Source organism: Malaya genurostris, chromosome 1, assembly GCF_030247185.1.
Source record: "Malaya genurostris strain Urasoe2022 chromosome 1, Malgen_1.1, whole genome shotgun sequence".
Taxonomy (NCBI): Eukaryota; Metazoa; Arthropoda; class Insecta; order Diptera; family Culicidae; genus Malaya; species Malaya genurostris.
In genome coordinates, this window is record NC_080570.1 from 66453152 (window position 1) to 66474167 (window position 21016).

Consider the following 21016-nt stretch of genomic DNA (forward strand, 5'->3'; position numbering starts at 1 on the left):
GATTTAATCGATGTGAGGTAAATGATAAGTGTATATATTTCATCAATTTGAAGCTAATCACATTAAATTAACTATTGCGGAAGGGTTTTTCAAAGATTTTGCAACATTTGGTGGATATTTTTACAAAGTGGGCCAAAATAAAATCAATCCTAAAGTGGGCCAAAAAACCTCTGTTATCCTACTCGGAAGGTAAAGTATCGATACCTACACACTCAAAAAAAACCCTGTGATTTTACATCTTATTAGATGCACATAAATGGAGCGTCGCAGCTTACGCAAATTTACGTGGAAGAACATTTAATATTGTGTCTAAAACTCCATACATGAAATTCATTGAAATAAAAAAAAAAGAATACTGAGAGCAACCGTCGCGACTTGAACCGAGAATCATTGGATCGCAAGTACGTCTGTTAATCGACCGAGCCACAGAAGCTGCATATTTTTTTTTTTTGCATAAATATCTGTTTATTAATCTTATTTTTGTGTATTACATCAACATTTTACAGTACAAGTGTTTTGACCCTTTGGCCTTTCATCTTTGTTGTTCATACGATTCGTTATTAATAATAGGTGTTTTAGTTACTCTTGTTTTACATACTAATGTTTAATCATAATATTTATTTTAATTATTTATAAAATGTCTACCTACTTATAACTATCCCTAACCTAATACGTACAAATTTTGAATTATTTGTATTTCAGAGATTGAGCACCTCTCTTCAAATTTCGTGCAGTATTGTTCGAATTTTTGTTCTAGTATATCCAGGGAGGCCATCTCATGTACTTCACTAGTCCTTGTCCAAGGGGGTAGATTTAGAATCATCTTTAAGATCTTACTTTGAATGCGTTGAAGCCTAAGTTTGTGTGTTCGTGCACAACCCCGCCAAACAGGGACTGCGTATTCAATTGCGGGGTAGATGATTTGTTTATAGACAGCCATCTGATTCTTCAGGCATAGTTTAGATGTTCTACAAATCAGCGGATACAGAGACCTAATGAGTATGCTGCATTTTTGAACGATTTTGTCAACATGTGACCTGAATATCAGATGTCTGTCAAAGGTGAGTCCTAGATAGATAACTTCATCGGACCATTGAATGACCTCATCACCGAATCGTATTCTGCATTCGTCTGATGGAACAAGTTTTGGAGATCTTGAATGTGGAAACAAGATGACCTGAGTTTTTGCTGCATTGATCACAATTTTCCAGCTTGTAAAATATTCCGTTAAAGCGTCCAGACCTGTCTGTAGTTTATTTTTCAGAGCATTAATGACACGACCTTTGTAAAGAATGGCAGTATCATCAGCAAATTGTGACAGAACACCACCACCTGGAAGAGGTGGGATGTCTGATGTGAAAATGTTGTATAGAATGGGACCTAGGATACTTCCCTGGGGTACACCAGCAGGAATAGTAAATCTTTCTGAAAGTGCATTATTCAGAGAAACCTGGAATGCTCTATCTGCAAGATAATTTTTGATAATTTTAATAAGATACATGGGAAAATTATACCGATGCAGTTTGAACACCAGTCCATCGTGCCACACATTATCGAATGCCCTTTCAATATCCAATATTGCCATGGCAGTCGTTTTGGACACTGATTTGTTTTGCTGGATGACGTTGTTAACCCTTGTGAGCTGGTGGATGGTGGATCTTCCTTTCCGGAACCCAAACTGTTCTTCCAGAAATATATCCTGTTCATCTGCAAAAGCAAGAATTCGCCTTTGTATTGACTTTTCAAACAGCTTGGATAGGGCAGAGAGTAAGCTGATGGGCCGATAGCTCTTGGAAAAGGAAGGATCTTTCCCCGGTTTCAAAACTGGGATAACTTTAGCTAACTTCCACATTGAAGGGAAGTAACCAAGCTCCCAGCACCTGTTAAAAAGTTTAGCTAAGAAGACAAATGAGCGAATACTCAAATGTTTCAGCTCAATGTTGAATGTGTTGTCGAAACCGGGGGCCTTCATATTTTTGGATTTTTTCACAAAAGCCATCAGCTCATTCGCAGTGACTCTACTTTCCTCAGGAACTAAGCTGTCTGATTGGTCAACCTCAGCTACGCTATCAGCAACGGCTCTTTCATATGGACTAACAATGTTGAGTCCTAAATTGTGAGAACACACAAACTGCTGGCCTAGCGCATTTGCCTTCTCTACTGGTGTGATTAAAGGTATTCCTTCAGCTGCGTCCTGGGGTGACATCAGAGGAGGAATAGGCTTCGGTTTTTTCTTAAGCACCTTCGTTAAGGACCAGAAGGGCTTTGAATGTGGGAGAATTTCTCGAAGCTTTTGCTGGAAGTTCCTGTTGCGAAGCTCAGATATCCTTTCCTGGATTATCCTAGTTAAGTTGTTATAAGTAGTCTTCCTATCTAGGATGCCAGTTCGTTGATACTGCCTCCGGTAGATATTCCGAAGTCGGATGAGTTTCTTGGTGACACTGTCGATTTGAAGAGAGGAACTCGGCATATGTTGTACTGGAACCGTCCTATCACGAGCGACTGTGATTGAATGCTGGAAGGAAGATAGGGCCGCATCGATTTCCATCAGGGAATCTAGTGGAACATTGATATTAATAAGTTGGTCGGCGATTTGTTGAAATTGGACCCAATCGGTGCGATAATAGTTCCTCCGAGGTTGAATAGGCACTGTTTCTGGTGAAGATCCCAACGTCAATATTACTGGAAAGTGGTCAGAAGAGAGATCGTAGAAGACAACCGGAGAGCTGTCTATGGCGATGTTGCTGATGAATATATCCAAAATGGAATGAACTCCCGATCTGGAAAGTCGCGTTGGTTGATCCGGAGCGAAGATGTTGTATTGTCCAGCTTCGTAATCTTCGGCAAGTACGAATCCGTTTCGATTCTGTCTTCTGTTTCCCCACAGCTCATGCCGTGCGTTCAGGTCCCCAGCAATGATGAATTTGTTTTGTCGTCGAGTGAGCATAGCCAGATCTCGCTTCAATGATGCACACGTACCATCTCGAAGATTTGTTTGTTTGGGGCAGTACGCTGCAATGATGATGATGGGTCCCATCGTCGTTGTAATCTCAATTCCGATGGCTTCTATGAGTTGCAATTTAAAGGCTGACAGAAGCCTGTGCTGAATGGATCGTTTAACGGCAATGGCAACTCCCCCTCCTCTGGTAGTTGTCCTGTCGAGCCTGTGAATCCTGTAATTGGAAATAAAAATAGAAATTTCAGGTTTAAGATGAGTTTCAGTTAAAATAGCAATATCGGCATTCTTCTCTAGAAGAAAGTCGGACAATTCAGCAGTTTTGCTCCTGAGTGAGCAAGCATTCCAATTTAATATAACCATCTCATTATATTGCATATTCGATGATGAATTTGCCTAAGGCGTTGATTTGCTCTAACCGCGTTCTGCAGTTTCGTAGTTTTGTTGTCATTGTTTCAAAAATGACGATCAGTTGTTCAGCAGAGAATAAATCACCAGAGTCATCCTTTGCTTGTGGTTGATTATTGCCCCATCCAGGAGGGATTCTTGAGGAAGATTCTTTTTGAGATCCAGCGGCTGAAGTCTTTGGATTGCTGCGAGGAAGTGGCGGCAAATTCGGAATATCCCTCTTCGGTGGGAGCCGTGGGAAATTAACTTCATCCTTCTGTGGAACATTCTTGCGCGTTGATTGTTTGCGGGACGCCTGTTGTCGAATTTTTGTGAACTCAGCACGTTTGGGACACGATTTACTAGTAGATGGATGGTCGCCATCACAGTTCACACATTTTACAGCGATGTCATCTAGTAGGCAATCGTTGGTATTGTGTGGTTCGGCACATTTCCCGTACCGACTTTTCATGTGGCAATTCCTCGCTCCATGGCCGTAGTTCAAACAGTTCGTGCACTGTGTGACATCCCGATGTACCGGTTTATACTTTTGCCATTCTATGATTATGTGAAATAACGATTTAATCGTTTTCAGTTGACTCATGGTGATGGAGCCCTTCTCCAGATGAATCAGGTACAGTTGATCTCTAAACTTTTTGTCCGTATTATGGCGCTTCATTTTAAATACCATCAAAGGCTTTAGTCCAGCCTCCGACAGTGCCTGCTTTAGTTCGGCTTCCATCATGTCGGGTAGTCCTCGAAGTACAACCTTCATAGGTTTGTTGGCGGCAATATCGTGTGTGAAGTATTCCGCTTTTGTCTGCTTCAGATAGCATTCCACTCCTTTGTAGTGGTTCAAAGCCGGAACAGTTATTTTGTAGCCTTCAGTACATAAACGGATTGTTGCCTGTAGTCCTTTGCTGATCAGTGTGTTGAAATTCGAGCGTAGAGTTGGTGGGAAGCCCTTCAGGTAGAAAGGCGGCATTTTTTCCTTCTTCTGCAGTTCCTCTTCGACATCTACTGGCAGATCAGCATATTGGTTTTTACTCAGCAAACGGTCGTTTACCTGTACATCACTTGGCTTCAGACGCTTAGCATCCTTTGGATCCTTCTCGGATCTATGGCGGTTTTTACCCATAGCTTGGGTAGGTAGACAACTGCGAATAAAAAATAAAACAAAATCGAAATTAGTCGTAATAGGTTATTCGTCTATCCACATCGAGTGTTAGATGACGAATGCCACAGAAGCTGGTAAAAGGTGCATTTAAATTCATACAGTCGCACCTGCTAGCAGAACGCAAGTTACAGTCAAAACCAGTAAAATTCAAGCTCATCTAACATTTACTCATTACAAATGAGATTTTCCGCCATTTGACAAATTAGGTCTTCATGAATTACATCGTATGAGGGATTAGGTCACCTGTAAAATTCAAATTTTTTTTTATGTGTAGGGTATCGGGATACTAAAATTTTGGGTATCGATACAAGGTATCGAAAGGCAATAAAGTATCGATACCGGTAAGTATCAATTGATACTTGCGCAGCAATCATTTCGAAATGAAGTAAAATTCTAGACTGTGGCATTATTTCATGATGTACAGAAAGGTTTTTACATAAATTTGTTGTGCCACTAGTACCTATTCGCATATCTTTTGCCACACAGATTGCACTTCGCCCCAAAAGTCAGGTCAACGTCAAAGAATTTCCGCAAGCCACTTTGTGTTGGAGTCAAGATGATGTCACATTTCACTTATTTTTTCAAAAATTTTCATGTCATAACCTTTATGTCTATAACCGGATACTACACTAAAAGCCAATTCCTTTTGAACATTTAGGAGTTTTGTTGGTTTGTGCCAAAAGCACATATTATGTTTCTATTTCTTCGGCTCATCAGTCAGCTAAGCTTGCGGTTTAAATTGAACTACTAGGCGCGAGATTCAATTTGAACTACTTTAAGCACTGATGAGCCGAAGGCAAAACGCGAAGAAATAGAAACAATTCCTATTGCTATTACTCTGATATAATGAATACGTATGCCAATTTTGGACGTAACTGGTTACATTGTTCCGGATTTGTGCTAACATGTGAACTCCCTAGCATACTTCCTCCTCACTACAAATACTTTATGACCGCCCCTTGCAAAAAGAATCCTAATCGCTCAAGATATTCAACCTACGGATTTTAGCATGCACAGCAAAAAATATGAATTTTACAGGTGACTCAAATCTGCATATGACACAATTCATAGAAAGTGGACACTCAAGCGGTTAATTTGATGTTGTCAAAAATAACCCTGCTCGAGAGCATGGTTATTTTTGACAGATCGATGATTATTTTCCGACCCTGAAAAAAAATCATCGATCTGTCAAAAAATTAATATTATTTTTCTGTGTTTGATCAAATGTTCGTTCATGAAAGGAATAGAATTGAAAGCATTATCTCCTTGCCGAGATGTTATCATTTCGTCGGAAAACACACTGGAATCTTCGACGATCAAGATGTCCATAGAACCGGCGAACAATATTTCCGTGTAATCACATAGAGGTAGTTAGTCCGGATTTTTTCGATTGCGATTAATATATTTTTCAAAAATGATTTGAGTTTTGTTTTTACTTGACGTTTGACGCTCCACATGTGGCACAGATGCTTCTCTGAAAATTAGAGCTCAAAAGGTGAAACTGATTTTTGAGACCGTGATTAAAATTTGCATGAGATTATATTTTGCAATGGAATTAGTGCTGGAAAAGTATGAACGAGTGGTATCTTGAAAATTTTCTTCTACAGGGTCCGGCACTCGAAGTGTAACCAACTTCAGACCTTCGAGCCTGGCGTCAAGGTAAATGCGACATATTATCGGGAAAGTATTCTGGAGGTTGCTTTGAAGCCGTGGGCAGACAAACATTTCGGTGGCAGACCATGAACGTTTCAGCAGGACTCGGCCGTCTCACAAAGCTCGAGTGAACCGAAAATGGCTGAAAAACAACGTTCCGAACTTCATCACGTCCACACAATGGCTCTCGAAATCACCAGATGCGAATCCAATGCATTATTCTCTTTGGGCCATTTTGGAGAGCAAATTCCGAACTAAAAGATACACCAGTCTCGAGGCGCTGAAAAAAGTTATTGTCCGCGAGTGGGCCAAAATACACCTGCAAGGCACATTCGGGCAGCTTGCGATTCGTTTTTTGACCATCTCAAGGCCATAGTCAAGGCAAAAGGTGGTCATATCGAGCAAAAGTGAATTGATTCTGAATTTTGTATTATTTTTACACATTTTGTACTTTGAATTAAGTAAAAGTAATTTTCCAAACTGAATTTATGGCCTTTTTAATTGGTTACTGTTGAATTTTTTTCGTTCATGTACATGTACATGTACATTTCGGTTTCTGTTGAATTTTTTTCGTTCATGTACATACGAATCTTTTAGATCGCTAAGAATATAAAAGACCGCGTTAACTGATTCGATTACGCACGCCGGTGTCATTAAGATTTTCATTCATCTCATTTACTAAATTCTCTGTGATGCTATCCGAGCCTTCGTTCTTTCAGTCGTTTTAAATCTTAACAGTAGAGTTGGATACATACTAAGATTCTTGGTTGTTGTCGAGAATCGGTGATATAATTTCCTCTTATTAAACAGCTGGCGATGTTTGATTATAATCTTAGCTAATCCACCAAGAAACCTGTTGCTTACATAAGCTGATTACTGCGTACTCGAAACCCTATGTTTCTTAGCGGTTGTAGGTTAATTCGACATCGGCTTAGGGATTTCGTCCGCTGTTATGATGAGTTCAGTACCCTTCTCTTATTGAATAGATTTGTTCTGCATCATCATCAGAAATTGAACTGAATATTGTTATGCCACATTCTTGTTAGGAAAATCATTACATTCTTGTCATGTTTTTATTGTTCAGTTTTTTATGGTAATTCTACTGTGGTAAATAATGTTTTTCAATATTGAAACAAGCGACAGAATGTATAATTTTATGATATGACATGTCATGATATAAAAGTTAAGCTTGTTTTCCATAACAACGTTATAATTATAGGTTGCAAAAAATTATGAGTTGCCTGGGGTTGGCGGTTTACTGCATAGGGTGCATGGCTTGTACCAGACCTTGTCAGCCTGGAGCGAAATCAGTCTTCAGTTCAGCAACGCCATCGCACGGCATCACATTCCACATATCATGTCAACTGTATGGGTGCGCAGTACTGCTATTTTGGCGGGCACGAATTTGACATTTATCTCCTCTACTTCTATGGACGAGATTCGATGCGGACTCGCCTGAGGGCGCCATGCTCGCAAAATAAGGATGTTACCAGTGATTGGTTCGGGAAATGTGAGAGCTGGATATCTTGTTAATATGATGTCTTTGCTCACACATCAGTTCTCGTATTTTCGAGCAATGCAAAGATTGTGTTTGCTAAGAATCGGCCGCAAAGTCTGGTGAAATAGAAGGTTATATACCACAAATAGAAAGTACCATAATATCAACATATTTCTTTTACTATACTGTTTCCAGTCTATGACCTTTAGAATGTGGTATAACAATATGAATTCCCTTTGGGGGCAGATTTCAAATGCTTATCCTGCTATAGTCTTGGTTACGTGCTACCGTCCCCGAAGTAAATCGATTTAAAAAAAAAATTTACTATACCATAATAGGACAATTATTCAAAAACTAGAAAAAGTGTCACAATACTAAAAACACTTAAGTTTTCGTAGATAAAATTATCACAACTAAGCATTCTTAGAATTTTGAAGTTTTGCTTTGCCGAGCCGTGATTGGATTTTGAAATGTATGAATGGTTACTGTTCCGTTTCTAGAATTGAAAAATTGCGTTCAAAGCAAAACTTCACAGAGAATCTGATGACTCAAAATTATTAAACTTTAGCCGAAGTAACCGACATTTAAAAATGTTTCAAGTGAATTTCATAAACTTTTCATCATTTTCTATATTGCTGTGTACTGTTTCGAATGGTGGCTTTGTGAGGATTGCATTGTGGGGTCGGTGGCGTTATATCGTGAGCAAAAAGTACATATAAAAAAGTGACACGAATATATGCATTGGGTTTTGTGTTGCAATAGTAACGAGTTGAATACAATAAAATGAGTATTATAAGAAATCGTTTATTTTCTAAGGTAACTGACGCTTTAAATGCTAGTAATATCCAAATCTGTTAAACTCAATGCGTTGACGTTGCTTTGTCGTGTAATATTATGTAATAGATATTACTTCTGATTGTAGCGAATCTAAAAATATTTATTTGGTTTCGTAATGAATGTCCAGTAACTTATTTCAACAGTTTTTTAATCGATTATAAAATTCGACTGCGCTTTCTCATGCGATGAATTACATTCTGGTACTGATAAAAATACCGAAAATACGTGAATGTTTTCTTGTTCTTCGTCCTTTAGAAGGAGAATCTATGTTTGCTACCAACTCACGCATATACATTGTTAGCATGTTAGTCAACATATAGGTATACATATAACCAATGTTACTGACAAAAGGGGTCATTAATCGTCATCAAATTAATCGCGAATTTTCAAGTTTTATTACATACAATCACTTACTTGAGCGTATAGCAGAATAGTAACAAAAACTATCAAAGAGAAGGGTTCTTACTGTCCTTGGATGTCTTTTGACCTTTGGACTCTGATTAAACTAAAGAGTAATTATCTCCAGCGCGTCAAAAGTAATCCGACAGATTTACAACTCAAGCAAATGCTTCTACATATCTATAAAAAAGTTGATACCTTAAAAAAAAACGAGTAAACAATTATTTTACGAAAACTTGCTTACCAATACATCTCACTCAAAATTTTGGAAAAATTTGAAAAACTCATTCGGCTTAACCAAGAAAAACAATAAGATAAACCTCATAGAAAATGGTAGAAGTATTGTTGATTGTAAAGAAATATGTCAGACCTTTAATGACTATTTCTCTAGCATTGGACAAAAACTAGCAAATAATATTCCAACTAATACTAGCATTAATCCCTTAAGCAATGTTCGTTGTGTTCGTGACTCAATATACGTCCCTCGTCAATCGCCGAAGTTACATTGCTGATACACAGCCTAGATAATAACAAAGGCAGTGGTTCCGATGGCATATCAGCTAGTTTACTAAAAGAAAATTGTACAACGTTTTCTAGGATTCTCTCTAAATGTTTTAATGAAATTATTCTGTCCGGTTATTATCCCGATTGTCTAAAAATCTCTCATTCCTATATTTAAGTTCGGTAATCGTTGTGATTGTAATAATTATCGTCCCATATCTACATTATCCGTCTTTAACAAAATTTTTGAAAAATTATTGGTCATCAGATTGCTTGAATTTTTAAATAAACATAGCGTCTTCTACCAATTTCAATACGGTTTCAGACAAGGTTCTGGCACACAAACTGCTATTATAGAACTAGTTGACAAGATAATGAGTGAAATAGATCGTAAGAATATTGTCGGTGCCTTATTTCTTGACCATAAAAAAGCTTTTGACACGTTAAACCACACGATTTTACTTAAAAAGCTCGAATGTTATGGTATCAGAGGCATTGCAAACAGCGTTATTCGTAGTTACTTGACAAATAGGCAACAATTTGTATCCATTGATGGGGAACGTAGCAACCTCGCTCCTACGAAAATTGGTGTACCACAAGGTAGTAATATAGGACCTTTATTATTTCTCTTATACATAAATGATTTAGGCAACTTGAATCTTAACGGTACGCCAAGACTCTTTGCCGATGATACAGCCTTATTTTATCCCCATCATAATATTAGTACCATTATAAGCTCGATGAACAATGACCTAGATGTCCGTGACAAATATTTCAACGCTATTGAATTTACTTAAAGCGAAATATGTGATTTTTCGTTCCATGCGAAAAGTGTTACCAATTCATGACAACCCGGAGCTAACAGATCACGTGATTGAAAATGTAAAATGCTTTAAATACCTGGGCATACATCTTGACCCTACGTTATCTTGGACTCATCATATAAGTTTTGTTGAAAAGCGTGTCGCATCTTCCGGTGGTATCATGTGGAGAGTGCGATCATATTATGTTCCTCGGTGTGCACTTTTGAGCTACTACTATGCTTATATTCACTCACAACCTATTTATCTTGTATCGGTCTGGGGCCGTGCAGCTAGCTCTCATCTGAAAAAATATACAAACTCTTCAGAATAGGTGTCTTAAAACTATTTTTAATAGACCTCTGCTGTTCTCTACGTTTTCATTGTACTCCGACCAAGCTTTTAATGCTCTACCAATAGCTTACCTATGTGACACGCAAACCTTGTTGTTCGTTCATGACACCTTGCATGCCACGACACATCGTAACATACAGTTTTCATCTCCAAACCATTTGTACGCGACGCGCCGTAATGGCAACTTGCAACGCATTCGAACAACCACAACTCTGGGCCAAAGGCGTATTCTGTTTGTTGGTCCTACAAAATTTAATGCACTTTCTCTTGACATACAACAAATCAACATCCGTACCATATTTAGATCTAGATTGAAGCACTGCTTTAGACAAAGACTGAATGAAATTTTTATACAATAAGCGTAAAGTTTAAACAATCATAATCTATCTATATATCAATGTTAGTTAAACGTCAACAGTATTCTATTAGGGGCTGTCCAGGGGCTGGGGTCCACTAGGAGATTGATAGTACCTATTAGCTCTCTCCGGACTGTACCAGCCTAGATGCCGTGTGGAATCCGGCGGAAAAAAATGAACCAAGAATAGATCCACTGGGTTCCTGCTTCCATGTCGTAAAAGGCGACAATTGCAGGAGCTTCTTTTTCCTTTCAGTTATCAGATATTTTCAATGTTTTACTTCTGATTACTCTATTTTACTAAATCATCTCTATTCAATCTATCAATTTCCGTCTAGCTTCGGAGAAAAGTTTCATTAGGAATGATTTCTTCTTCCATGTTATTGATTGTCTTTCAGGATTATAAAATGAATGATAAAAATAAACCATTGCGCAAATCCGTTTATATTACAAAGTTAATAACAGAGATAACATATATCGGTATATTGAATACATAGTAAAAAACACTTGATATTAATATTTCAAACAGTAAATTAATATTTTTCTCGGTAGCCGGCTGCCCAGATCAACTAATATAACCAATTAATAATTTCAATAAATAATTAAAATAATAAAGCGGAAATAATAAAGAATCAAGACGCGCGTGAAATCTGTTGACCTTTGTTTGGTGATTTAAAATGATTTTATAATAACTGTTTAGAATATTTCAATGCAATGAATCAACTTTTTTGTCTAAATCCTATTCGCTCGTTTATTTTGTATCACGTAGTTTCATTTATAAAAACGTGCTTAATCCACCTAGCAGTGAGATGATACCTTTTTTATCAATCCGCATGTGTTTTTTTGCATGACTAAAAAAAACGCGAAAGGTAGATGCATAAACGAGTGACTGCATACTCGACAGCCGGCTGTCCGGAGTTTTGTCAATTTCGGAGATTGACTGTTTCGTGCATTATATTGCCAGCACAAAGTAACACATAAAACGATAATACTTTAAAACATTCTTGGTAGCCGGCTACCCAGAGCAATAAACACATGATAACATTATTAAAACATTTACTAACAAAGTATCCTCTCCTGTGATGCATGTGGGAATGCAGAGGATTCCTCGGTTCTTAGTAGCAACATGCATCGAACTAACAATCCTTTCCCTCCCAAGTAGATCTGCATTCGGACGTGGTCGGCATCGGTATTGATCAGCATGCATGGTTCAATACAGTTTGCACAGTGTGAAACAATGTGTTATTCCCAAACATGTTACTTCAAAAAATCATTTTGCAATCTCAATTGGTCCAGATCAATAACGGAGTAGCAACACACGGGCGGTCTCTAATGCTAATGCTAATGCTAACAGTATTCTATTAGGGGCTGTCCACAAAAGAAGCACGCCGCAAGGGGGAGGGGGTGTTTTATGAAACGTGACCTTTTTTGACAGGGGGAAGGGGAAGAGGTTTTTGGAATGTGACGTCCAATATTTTCAATGAGCGCATTTTTGAACTACCTAATTATATTACTGCTTTGCCTATTTCCTGAAGAAATCTCCACAATAAACGTTTACATTCTATAGGAAAACGTGTATTTGTTGATGTAAAAGCTTCTTCTTCTAAATTCGGAAATGAATGATGCAGGAAATCATTTCTGTTGTAATCAGCAAAAGTGCACGAAGGAGCGAGTAAATTAGCGAAATTAATCAATTTTGCCTAATATGAGTAAAAAAGAAAAAAGATGCCTTCAAACGGTTTAACTTAAGTTATGCACTGACAATTTTTTCAGTAATTTGATTTTCTAGCATTGATAATAGTATATCATAAGAATTTCTCTTATCTGATTCTGATGCAGTTTATAATGTGCGCGTGTGGTATGTATGTCTGTGTGTGAGTTGTTAACATAGAGGTCGAGACCTTAGATTTGACTGGACCGATTTTGATCCAGCTAGTAGCAAATGAAAGGTCTCCTCTTCGGCCTGAACGCTATTGAATGTTTTTGAAATCAGATGTTTACTTTTTGAGCTATGCGAAATTTTAGGTCCGTCTATTTGTAAAGGAGATGTCGATATGTAAGCGGCTGTGCGCCTATTCTAGTAGTAAAATTTTGTTCGCTTCATGATAGTAGGCCCCAGGATTTTAATTCGGGTGGGGCCAGTTGACTTTACCAGTTCCGAAAGCACAAGAAAAAGCTGTTAAAAACTTCAAAATGGAACTGACATTGATTTCTCAGATATTGCTTGGCCTATTTCACGAACTCATATTCAAATGAAAGATGTTATTATTCCATACGATGTTTAATTTAATCGAGATCCAACTTCTAGATCTGAAAATACTGAGTGATGTGTGTTGAAAATTTCAAATCGTTAAATGAAGTAACGACGCAACAAAAATAGAAAAATTTTCTCTGCTTGGTTCAAAACTGTTTCAATTTCACATAAACCAGTACCCAGGATCTCGTTTCTCGAGGGGCCCTCAGATAAAAAGCAATAATACTACAGATTATTTATGTATCTAATCCTCGGTGCGCCTTTTACCAGCGTTTTTAACAGACACTTTAAGCTTTTTCAGCTATGGTGTTTTATTTATTTGATGGTCCTGATTAAGATTGGAACCTTTCACGGAACTACAAAATAAATACTAGCGGTGTGAGTTGGAGCCAACAGCAGTTAAATGTTGCCAAGAAATGCTTATGGTACTAGGCTTACCTACTTCCTATTGAACTTTCTTTTTATTGCAGGTAATTAGGTGGAAATTCACAAGAGCCTAACGTTTGAACTCAGTCATTCACCGATTTCGCTCCAATTTGTCAAATTGTCATCTGCGTGCCGCGATGATCTTTTATCTAAGAACAACTTACGTTTTTATTTAAACGTTTTAGTCTAATCTAGTTTCTCCATCCATCGGTATTCCATGCTCATTTTCCAGCTCTCTGTAAATGTTTCTCGCCTTCTGTAAGTTCAGCGAATATTCGCTCTTGGTACATACTTTTTATTCGGGGATATCCAAGAGCACGTTTTATCTAAATTGTAGTTAGCAGTCGGGTTGACACACTGCCGAGACTGTCTGGAAAAAGTGTGCTAAGGACGATGGGGGTGTGTCGTTCATTCATAAATTTGGATCCTCTCGCAATGGCAGTGGCGCTCCGCGTGGAAAGCGACCAGTTGCTTTCACGGAAGACTGTGCCTCTGTTTCCAGTACGAGAGAATGTCTCGTGATATCGTTCTCTCTGAACACTTTCCAGTGGGGAAAGCATGAGAGTACATTTAAATTTCCGCAATTTTCTTTCAGCCAGCCAGGTGGGCGGCCACGGCTCATCGGTTTAGTAGGTGCCGGATGGTTGTGTCGAAAAGTTGATGATTTATTTCCTTGACGCTCGTACTGATGGGTTTTGAGCTTCGTGTTACGAAAAGCATCCTGTGTTTCGTGACTGTGGAAATTTATGACTAAGGATATACAGTTGAGCTACGGCTCACGGATGGTTCAGTAGCAGATAGGCCGTGGAAGAGTGAACAACGAGAAAAACGGTGCGGGATTCATTCTTCAGTAGTAGGAGACGTTTGCGTTGAGTTTTGATAGGAAAACTCTAGGCGTAAAAATGTGATTGTGTTGGATTATCGGCTATTTAGGCAAATTCGTGCTTAGAATTATGCTCTCGGAAGAGACGATTTAGATATCTGATACTGGCAGGCGGTGAAATTAGCAGTTGTTTTGTCCGTTGCATATGTAGTCTTGGAAAGCGCCAAATGAAAAAGTGACGAACGTGATTGTATTTTTTCCGTTGGTGAGATTTCGTTTGCTGTATGCCGAGTCTTCGGTTTCAAATTCGGAACTGGGTGTGATACCCCAAAACCGAAGTCTGTGATTTATAGCAAGTTGAAGTGTTCCTTTACTTTTCGTGGTGTTTTCCTGATAAATGTGGCTAGATTGCGAGTACACGAGTAGGAAACATTGGTAGCGCAACCTTAGGATTAGGTGATTTATTGCCCAGTGTGTACGTGTGTAATAACGAAAAATGGTGAATGATAGTTACAGTTCACTGGTGCTGGCCGCATCAGCGGCTTCGGACGCTCGTTTCAACACCACCATCTTCCCGACGACGACCTCTTTAACATCCGGTATGTCTGAGGAAGAGGAAGAGGACATAGAAATGATAGTCTCGCGAATTGTGCCGATATTTTTCGGTCTCATCGGCATAACTGGTTTGCTGGGCAATGCGCTTGTAGTGCTGGTAGTCATTTCAAATCCTCTGATGCGTTCAACGACCAACTTGCTGATTATCAATCTGGCAGTAGCGGATCTCCTGTTTGTGATATTTTGTGTACCATTCACGGCGACTGATTATGTGCTATCATCCTGGCCATTCGGAGACCTGTGGTGTAAAAGTGTGCAGTATTTGATCGTAGTGACGGCTCACGCTAGCATATACACTTTAGTTCTCATGTCGCTCGATCGGTTTCTGGCGGTAGTGCATCCGATTGCCAGTATGGTCATAAGAACTGAAAAGAATACGATTTGGGCTATTACAATACTGTGGGTGGTCATCAGCACCACGGCGATCCCAGTTTCGTTCGCTCATGGAATCAATGTGAGTACCATGAATCCTAATGGAAAAAGCAGCCACAATTTCATTTAAGATTTAATAGTATTTGGATACTCTTACATATTTGATTTGATGGATGAATTTCTTTATACATCTATTCTCGAATTTACACTGTCAATTAATTTTCCGTTCTTGAATTTGTTAATGCTAAACTCCACCTTCAACTTCCTGATAGCTCCTCGGTTATTTGCAAGAATTCGATATAGAGTTTCTTTTTAAGAGGTTTGATTCACACGTGTTTTTACATACAGTTAGTTTGAGTGTTTAAGTTATGAAACACAAAATCAAAACTGGTGCAATGAACGCAAGTAAACACGTTATTTTAGGCGTCGTCGTTTTTCAAAAACACAATATTTTAATTGTTAATGATTCTGATTAAAAGAAGTTCGTCGTGCTTTTCACTGGATTTATGTTGAAAAAATTACCATCGTTGCAAAAATCACACATAACGCCTGAATTTATGTTGCAAAAATTACAATCGTAGCAGAAACACGCCTGAAGTTATACCTAACGATGTCAAGTGCGTTACATTTAAATTTCAGCGAAATCAGTCTAAATGTATCATGATCCGAGAAGATTTAATCATGGTGTATTATCATAACATTAAAAATTTATTACTTTCCCCAAATCACTCGTTTTGCTCATTTCTAGAATCGGAATTTGGCCGGTGTGGAGTGCTTTTCAAAGAGTGAAACTGCTTTATTGATTTTCGACGTGATTAAAATTTCGATTGAAAAGAAGACAACTTTTAATTCAACCATAAAATTACGTGCGAAAGGTCAACAATGCACATATTTCTATATAAAAAATGGGTATCTCTGCCTTTTGATAAAGATACTTTGAATATTGAGGATTCGATAAAGCAATTTTTAATGCTATACCTGCTTTTTTCTGATTACATCTAAGTGGATTAAGGAAAAAATAACTGTAGATGATAATTTCAAACGGAAAAAAATCTTCAGAATACTTGATATAGATTGTGGCCTTGACTCGATTCGCAAATTTAAATGACATGTGCAAATTGAAACAAAATTTCATACCGAACTACTGTAAACATTTAAGCAAGTTTCGTTAGCTCCACAAGAAGAAACATATTATTTTAAACACGAATTATAAACTTATTTCAAGCCACTTAGTTGTGTGATGATATCGTTCACTCATTTTTTCATAAATATCTTCAAAAATCTTTTCATTGAATCTTGATTAAAAACTAGAATGAATTCAGTTCCGGTTTGGGAGTCTATGACCTCTATTGACAGTTCATCTGGAACCGGGAACTAAGAACTGATAAAGCCGAGATCTTTTCGTTATATCAGTAACTAACATAAACTACAATTTGCAACCATTTTTAAGCTAAGCATATAAGAATTTTGCGTTTTTTTACTTTACATTGAAAGCATTCGTTCCATTGTGTTAACTCCAGGTGCATATCGAAAAAAATATCCCCAGCAAAAAGGCATCATCTGACGATATTATTGATTGAACCCCGCCCCCGGACTTCTTTTTGTGGAGTTATCTGAAAAGCATGGTTTACGCCAACCAGCCTTAAAATATTGACGAGCTCAAATATTCGTGCTGTAATCGACGCTATAACACCCGAGATGCTCGAAAAGGTAATGGCAAACGCAGATAAAAGGAGTCATTTTGAATTGCTAATAAAGGTGACCACTTGATTGATATTGTTTTCAAAAACTAGTTCAAAAAACCAAACTGAATAAAAATACATCACTTATAGAACTCGGCTGATTTTTCCAAAAATTTTTTCAATGTTTACATACCGACATACCGACTTACAGCACCCTGTAAGTTTGTTAAATTGATTTTGTTTATCTCTGAGAAAATTGACTATTTTTTTGCTGCAATTTTTGGCACAAATCACCCTGTAACTCCGGAGCACAGACATGTGGCAACCTTGATCAACTGATTTGAATGGTATATGGTACTTGGCCATCCGTGTCTTGATTGCTTATTCTTTTCTATATACCTAACAGTTCGGCTGAAAAGTTCGTATCGTTTAATAGAAACACACATTTTTTTGCCAAAATTCGTTTTTATTATTCAACATAATTGCCATCAGAGGCGATACAGCGATTATAGCGATCTTCCAACTTTTCGATACCATTTTTGTAGTACGATTTGTCCTTTGCCTCAAAATAGGCCTCAGTTTCAGCAATTACCTCTTCATTGCTTCTAAATTTTTTACCAGCGAGCATTCTCTTGAGGTCTGAGAACAGGAAAAAGTCACTGGGGGCCAAATCTGGAGAATACGGTGGATGAGGGAGCAATACGAAGCCCAATTCGTTCAATTTCAGCATTGTTTTCATCGACTTGTGACACGGTGCATTGTCTTGATGAAACGAAACTTTTTTCTTCTTCAAATGAGGCCGTTTTTTTGTAATTTCGTCCTTCAAACGCTCTAATAACGCTATATAATAGTCACTGTTAATGGTTTTTCCCTTTTCAAGGTAGTCGATGAAAATTATACCATGCGAATCCCAAAATACAGACGCCATAACCTTACCGGCCGATTGTTGAGTCTTTCCACGCTTTGGGTTCGGTTCATCGCGTGCAGTCCACTCAGCTGACTGTCGATTGGACTCCGGAGTGAAGTGATGGAGCCATGTTTCGTCCATTGTTATATATCGACGAAAAAAATCTGCAATATCTCACAAACTAATAATCAGACAGCTGTCAAATTTATACACGTATCCTTTGAAGGTTGGTACTAACTGAAAATGGTATGGATTTAATTCTAGTGGCGCCCTCTCTGTTATAATTGAAAATACATGGCTATGAACATTCAAATGAATACGTAGAAATATTTCCTATCAATGGGTGAAATAATATTACTGATTGAAACTAAACCGACAGAGCTATAAATGTTCAAAAGCTGACCACATACTACTTGTACTTGAATTTACCCATGAATCTCTGATCTGCATCCCTATATAGAAAACAAATATGTGTTCCACATCAAAAATTCTCTAAGATGACACTAAGTCTCGACGTTTCATGCAATTATAAGACCCTTGGCATCAAAAAAAATTTTCGATTTCGGAAATCTTGTGTACCCCCTATGGTGATTTTTAAAGATAAAAAATTTTCAATACTTTACCGCCGGCTGCACCGCTTACCCATATTCGATTTTGCTTAAACTTTTAAATAATATCGCTTTACGAAATTAGATGTTAACCCAAAATACTGGCACCCTTATATACTTTAGAGCGGTAAAAAACAACGCGTTTTGTCGGTTACGTCACTTATACCATTATATCTCCGGAACCAGAAGTCACATCCATTTGATCTTTGAACTTGATCAATGGCCCGATAGTAACTTTTAAACGAGCGGTAAAATATATGGTATATAACACTATGGGTCTCCATTCGATAGTCGGGTTTTCCAGCAATTGTAATACCTTTCTATAGAGTTAGGCAAGAAGGTCTTGATACCAGAAAACGAATTGCATCGTTCAAGAGGATTATCAATAATATCAAAGAACTCCTGGTTAAATAAAATATAATCAGTTGTTCAAATCGATCAATAATTCGTCTATACGCAAAAATAATACTTATGCATGTGCAAAATCAATTTAATCAACCTTTCATTCTGAACAAACACCATAAAGTACAGCGGTAGAATACATTTTTTCGTTGGCGGTAGGAAGCTACTGTTCATTTTTGAAAGCGACGGGAGTTTCAAGCAGCAGCATCGTAGAGCAGCAGTACAAGTAGAATGAAGTCGAATAAAATTTATTTCTACCTGTACCGATCCGATCGTAGCTGGTACTCTCTCTGCGGTAAATGTACCATCAAGTAACAGGCTGTAGAATTTTGAATGTGTAAAATGTACAAGAAAAAATGTATTTTACCGCTACCGTTTCATCCCTGTTCTTACCCACCGAGCTGACTTTTAATTGTGATATCTATTTCTATCATTGAAAAAAAGGTGGGTGGGTAATGTCAGAGACATAACTGGATGTCGTGAATACGAAAAAACTGGCACGCTCCCATAACTTTTCCGAATATCAGTTAGTTGATTGATTGTATGAATTGTGCAAGCTTTCCCCTTTTTCACTAATAGAGTTTGAAGTGATGCGCCTACATTAAAGTACAGATTAGTTACACTAAACAGCTACTATTCTACAACTGTATATTTAAAATTTGAAACAATTCCTTTTTAATTTGCTAATACAGGAGGCTAATTACGACAAATTTGTAGTTTATTTTTATTGAAGCTATGAAGTTCGAAGATATCTGATCCCTCTCGAAATTTCAGTACGAGACTGGTCTGGTCTGAACACACGACCCCATACTAGTATAAAGATGTGTTCAACATCATCACTTTCTCTTTCGCATTGCCTTTCGTAATTGAATGTGTTAGTGACGGTACAAATTATTTGAATTTCCATCTTGATGAATCTTTTCGTAGGCAATATTGAAAGTTTGATTAACTCTCAATGATTATCTGTGGCACTAAAAAGTGCCTTGAATTGTCACAATCAACAAAATCTGAATTTAGATCTGAGATGGTTCTCGTGTGTGTCTTGTTTCCGCAACAGTTGCTCAGAAAATGGTAGGAAAGCGACAAAATTCAACTAGTTCTTTATGATGATCTTTAGCACTGAAAAGTGCTTTGAATTGTCTGAAAAGTACTGAAAAGTGCTATGAATGGGTCTTGCTGAACTTTTTGGCTGCCTTTCTACCGGTTTTCGGTGCCATCGTGCTGAACGGTGTCTCGTGCGTTCATAGTACCTGTTTTAACTTAAATGGCGCTATTTCTTACATGACATTTCGTTTTATACCTGCTACTGGCAGCGGTGTACGGACAGCCCCTTTGCCAAAATTCCTTTTCCTGTTCACAGAACGGGAAATAGTGAGGCGACAGGTCCTCGATGTTGCTCTCGTGCTGTTATGGGTTAAATCAAACAGATTTTTCAATAGTGTACTATTGAAAAATTTCAATGATGTTGCTGTACACGTCCAAGTTGAACATTTTCGATTCTATTGGTAGTTAGATTATATAAATCCTTCCACAGATCACTGAGCTATGAGCTTTCAAAATACGAGATTATCCTCTTTGATACTCGTTTATACCAAACATTTCAGAAAAGTTTAATTTTGAACTATTTGAGATTATGTCACACAACTGAAAATTTTATCATAAAATTGTGATCATATTTCCGATGGCATGTAGCAAAAATTATGTTGATTCGTTAGATACAACAAGAGATATTCACGATCAAAAACTTATCACTCTCTTAGAGGGTAAATTTTGAAAAGGCGCTCCATAGTAAAGTAAGTCATATTCACGACAAAAAATAGAAAAAACAAGTTGCGAAAATTATCATTTCATTTAACATACGCAGACGCCTGTAACGGTAATTGAGTTAGGCGGTAATATGCCAGTTAACACTTTCAGCACTTTTCTTTAATCTACAGAGTTTCACCCGTCACAATCAGTCACAAAACGATATCTAAAATAGGCTACAGAATGTCAATTTGTGAAAAATGA

The 21016-nt window shown here is 37.7% G+C and overlaps 1 protein-coding gene across 1 annotated transcript in view; it reads left to right on the top strand.

Annotated features, from left to right (window-relative positions):
- Positions 1-14090: 14090 nt before the first annotated feature.
- Positions 14091-21016, top strand: part of LOC131426078 (allatostatin-A receptor-like) — a gene marked incomplete at its 3' end in the record, with an annotated part of 243134 nt that continues 236208 nt past the window's right edge. The window contains exon 1 of the mRNA XM_058588512.1: positions 14091-15489. Within this exon, the coding sequence (XP_058444495.1) occupies positions 14917-15489 (573 nt within the window). The remainder of the gene's footprint in view (positions 15490-21016) is intronic.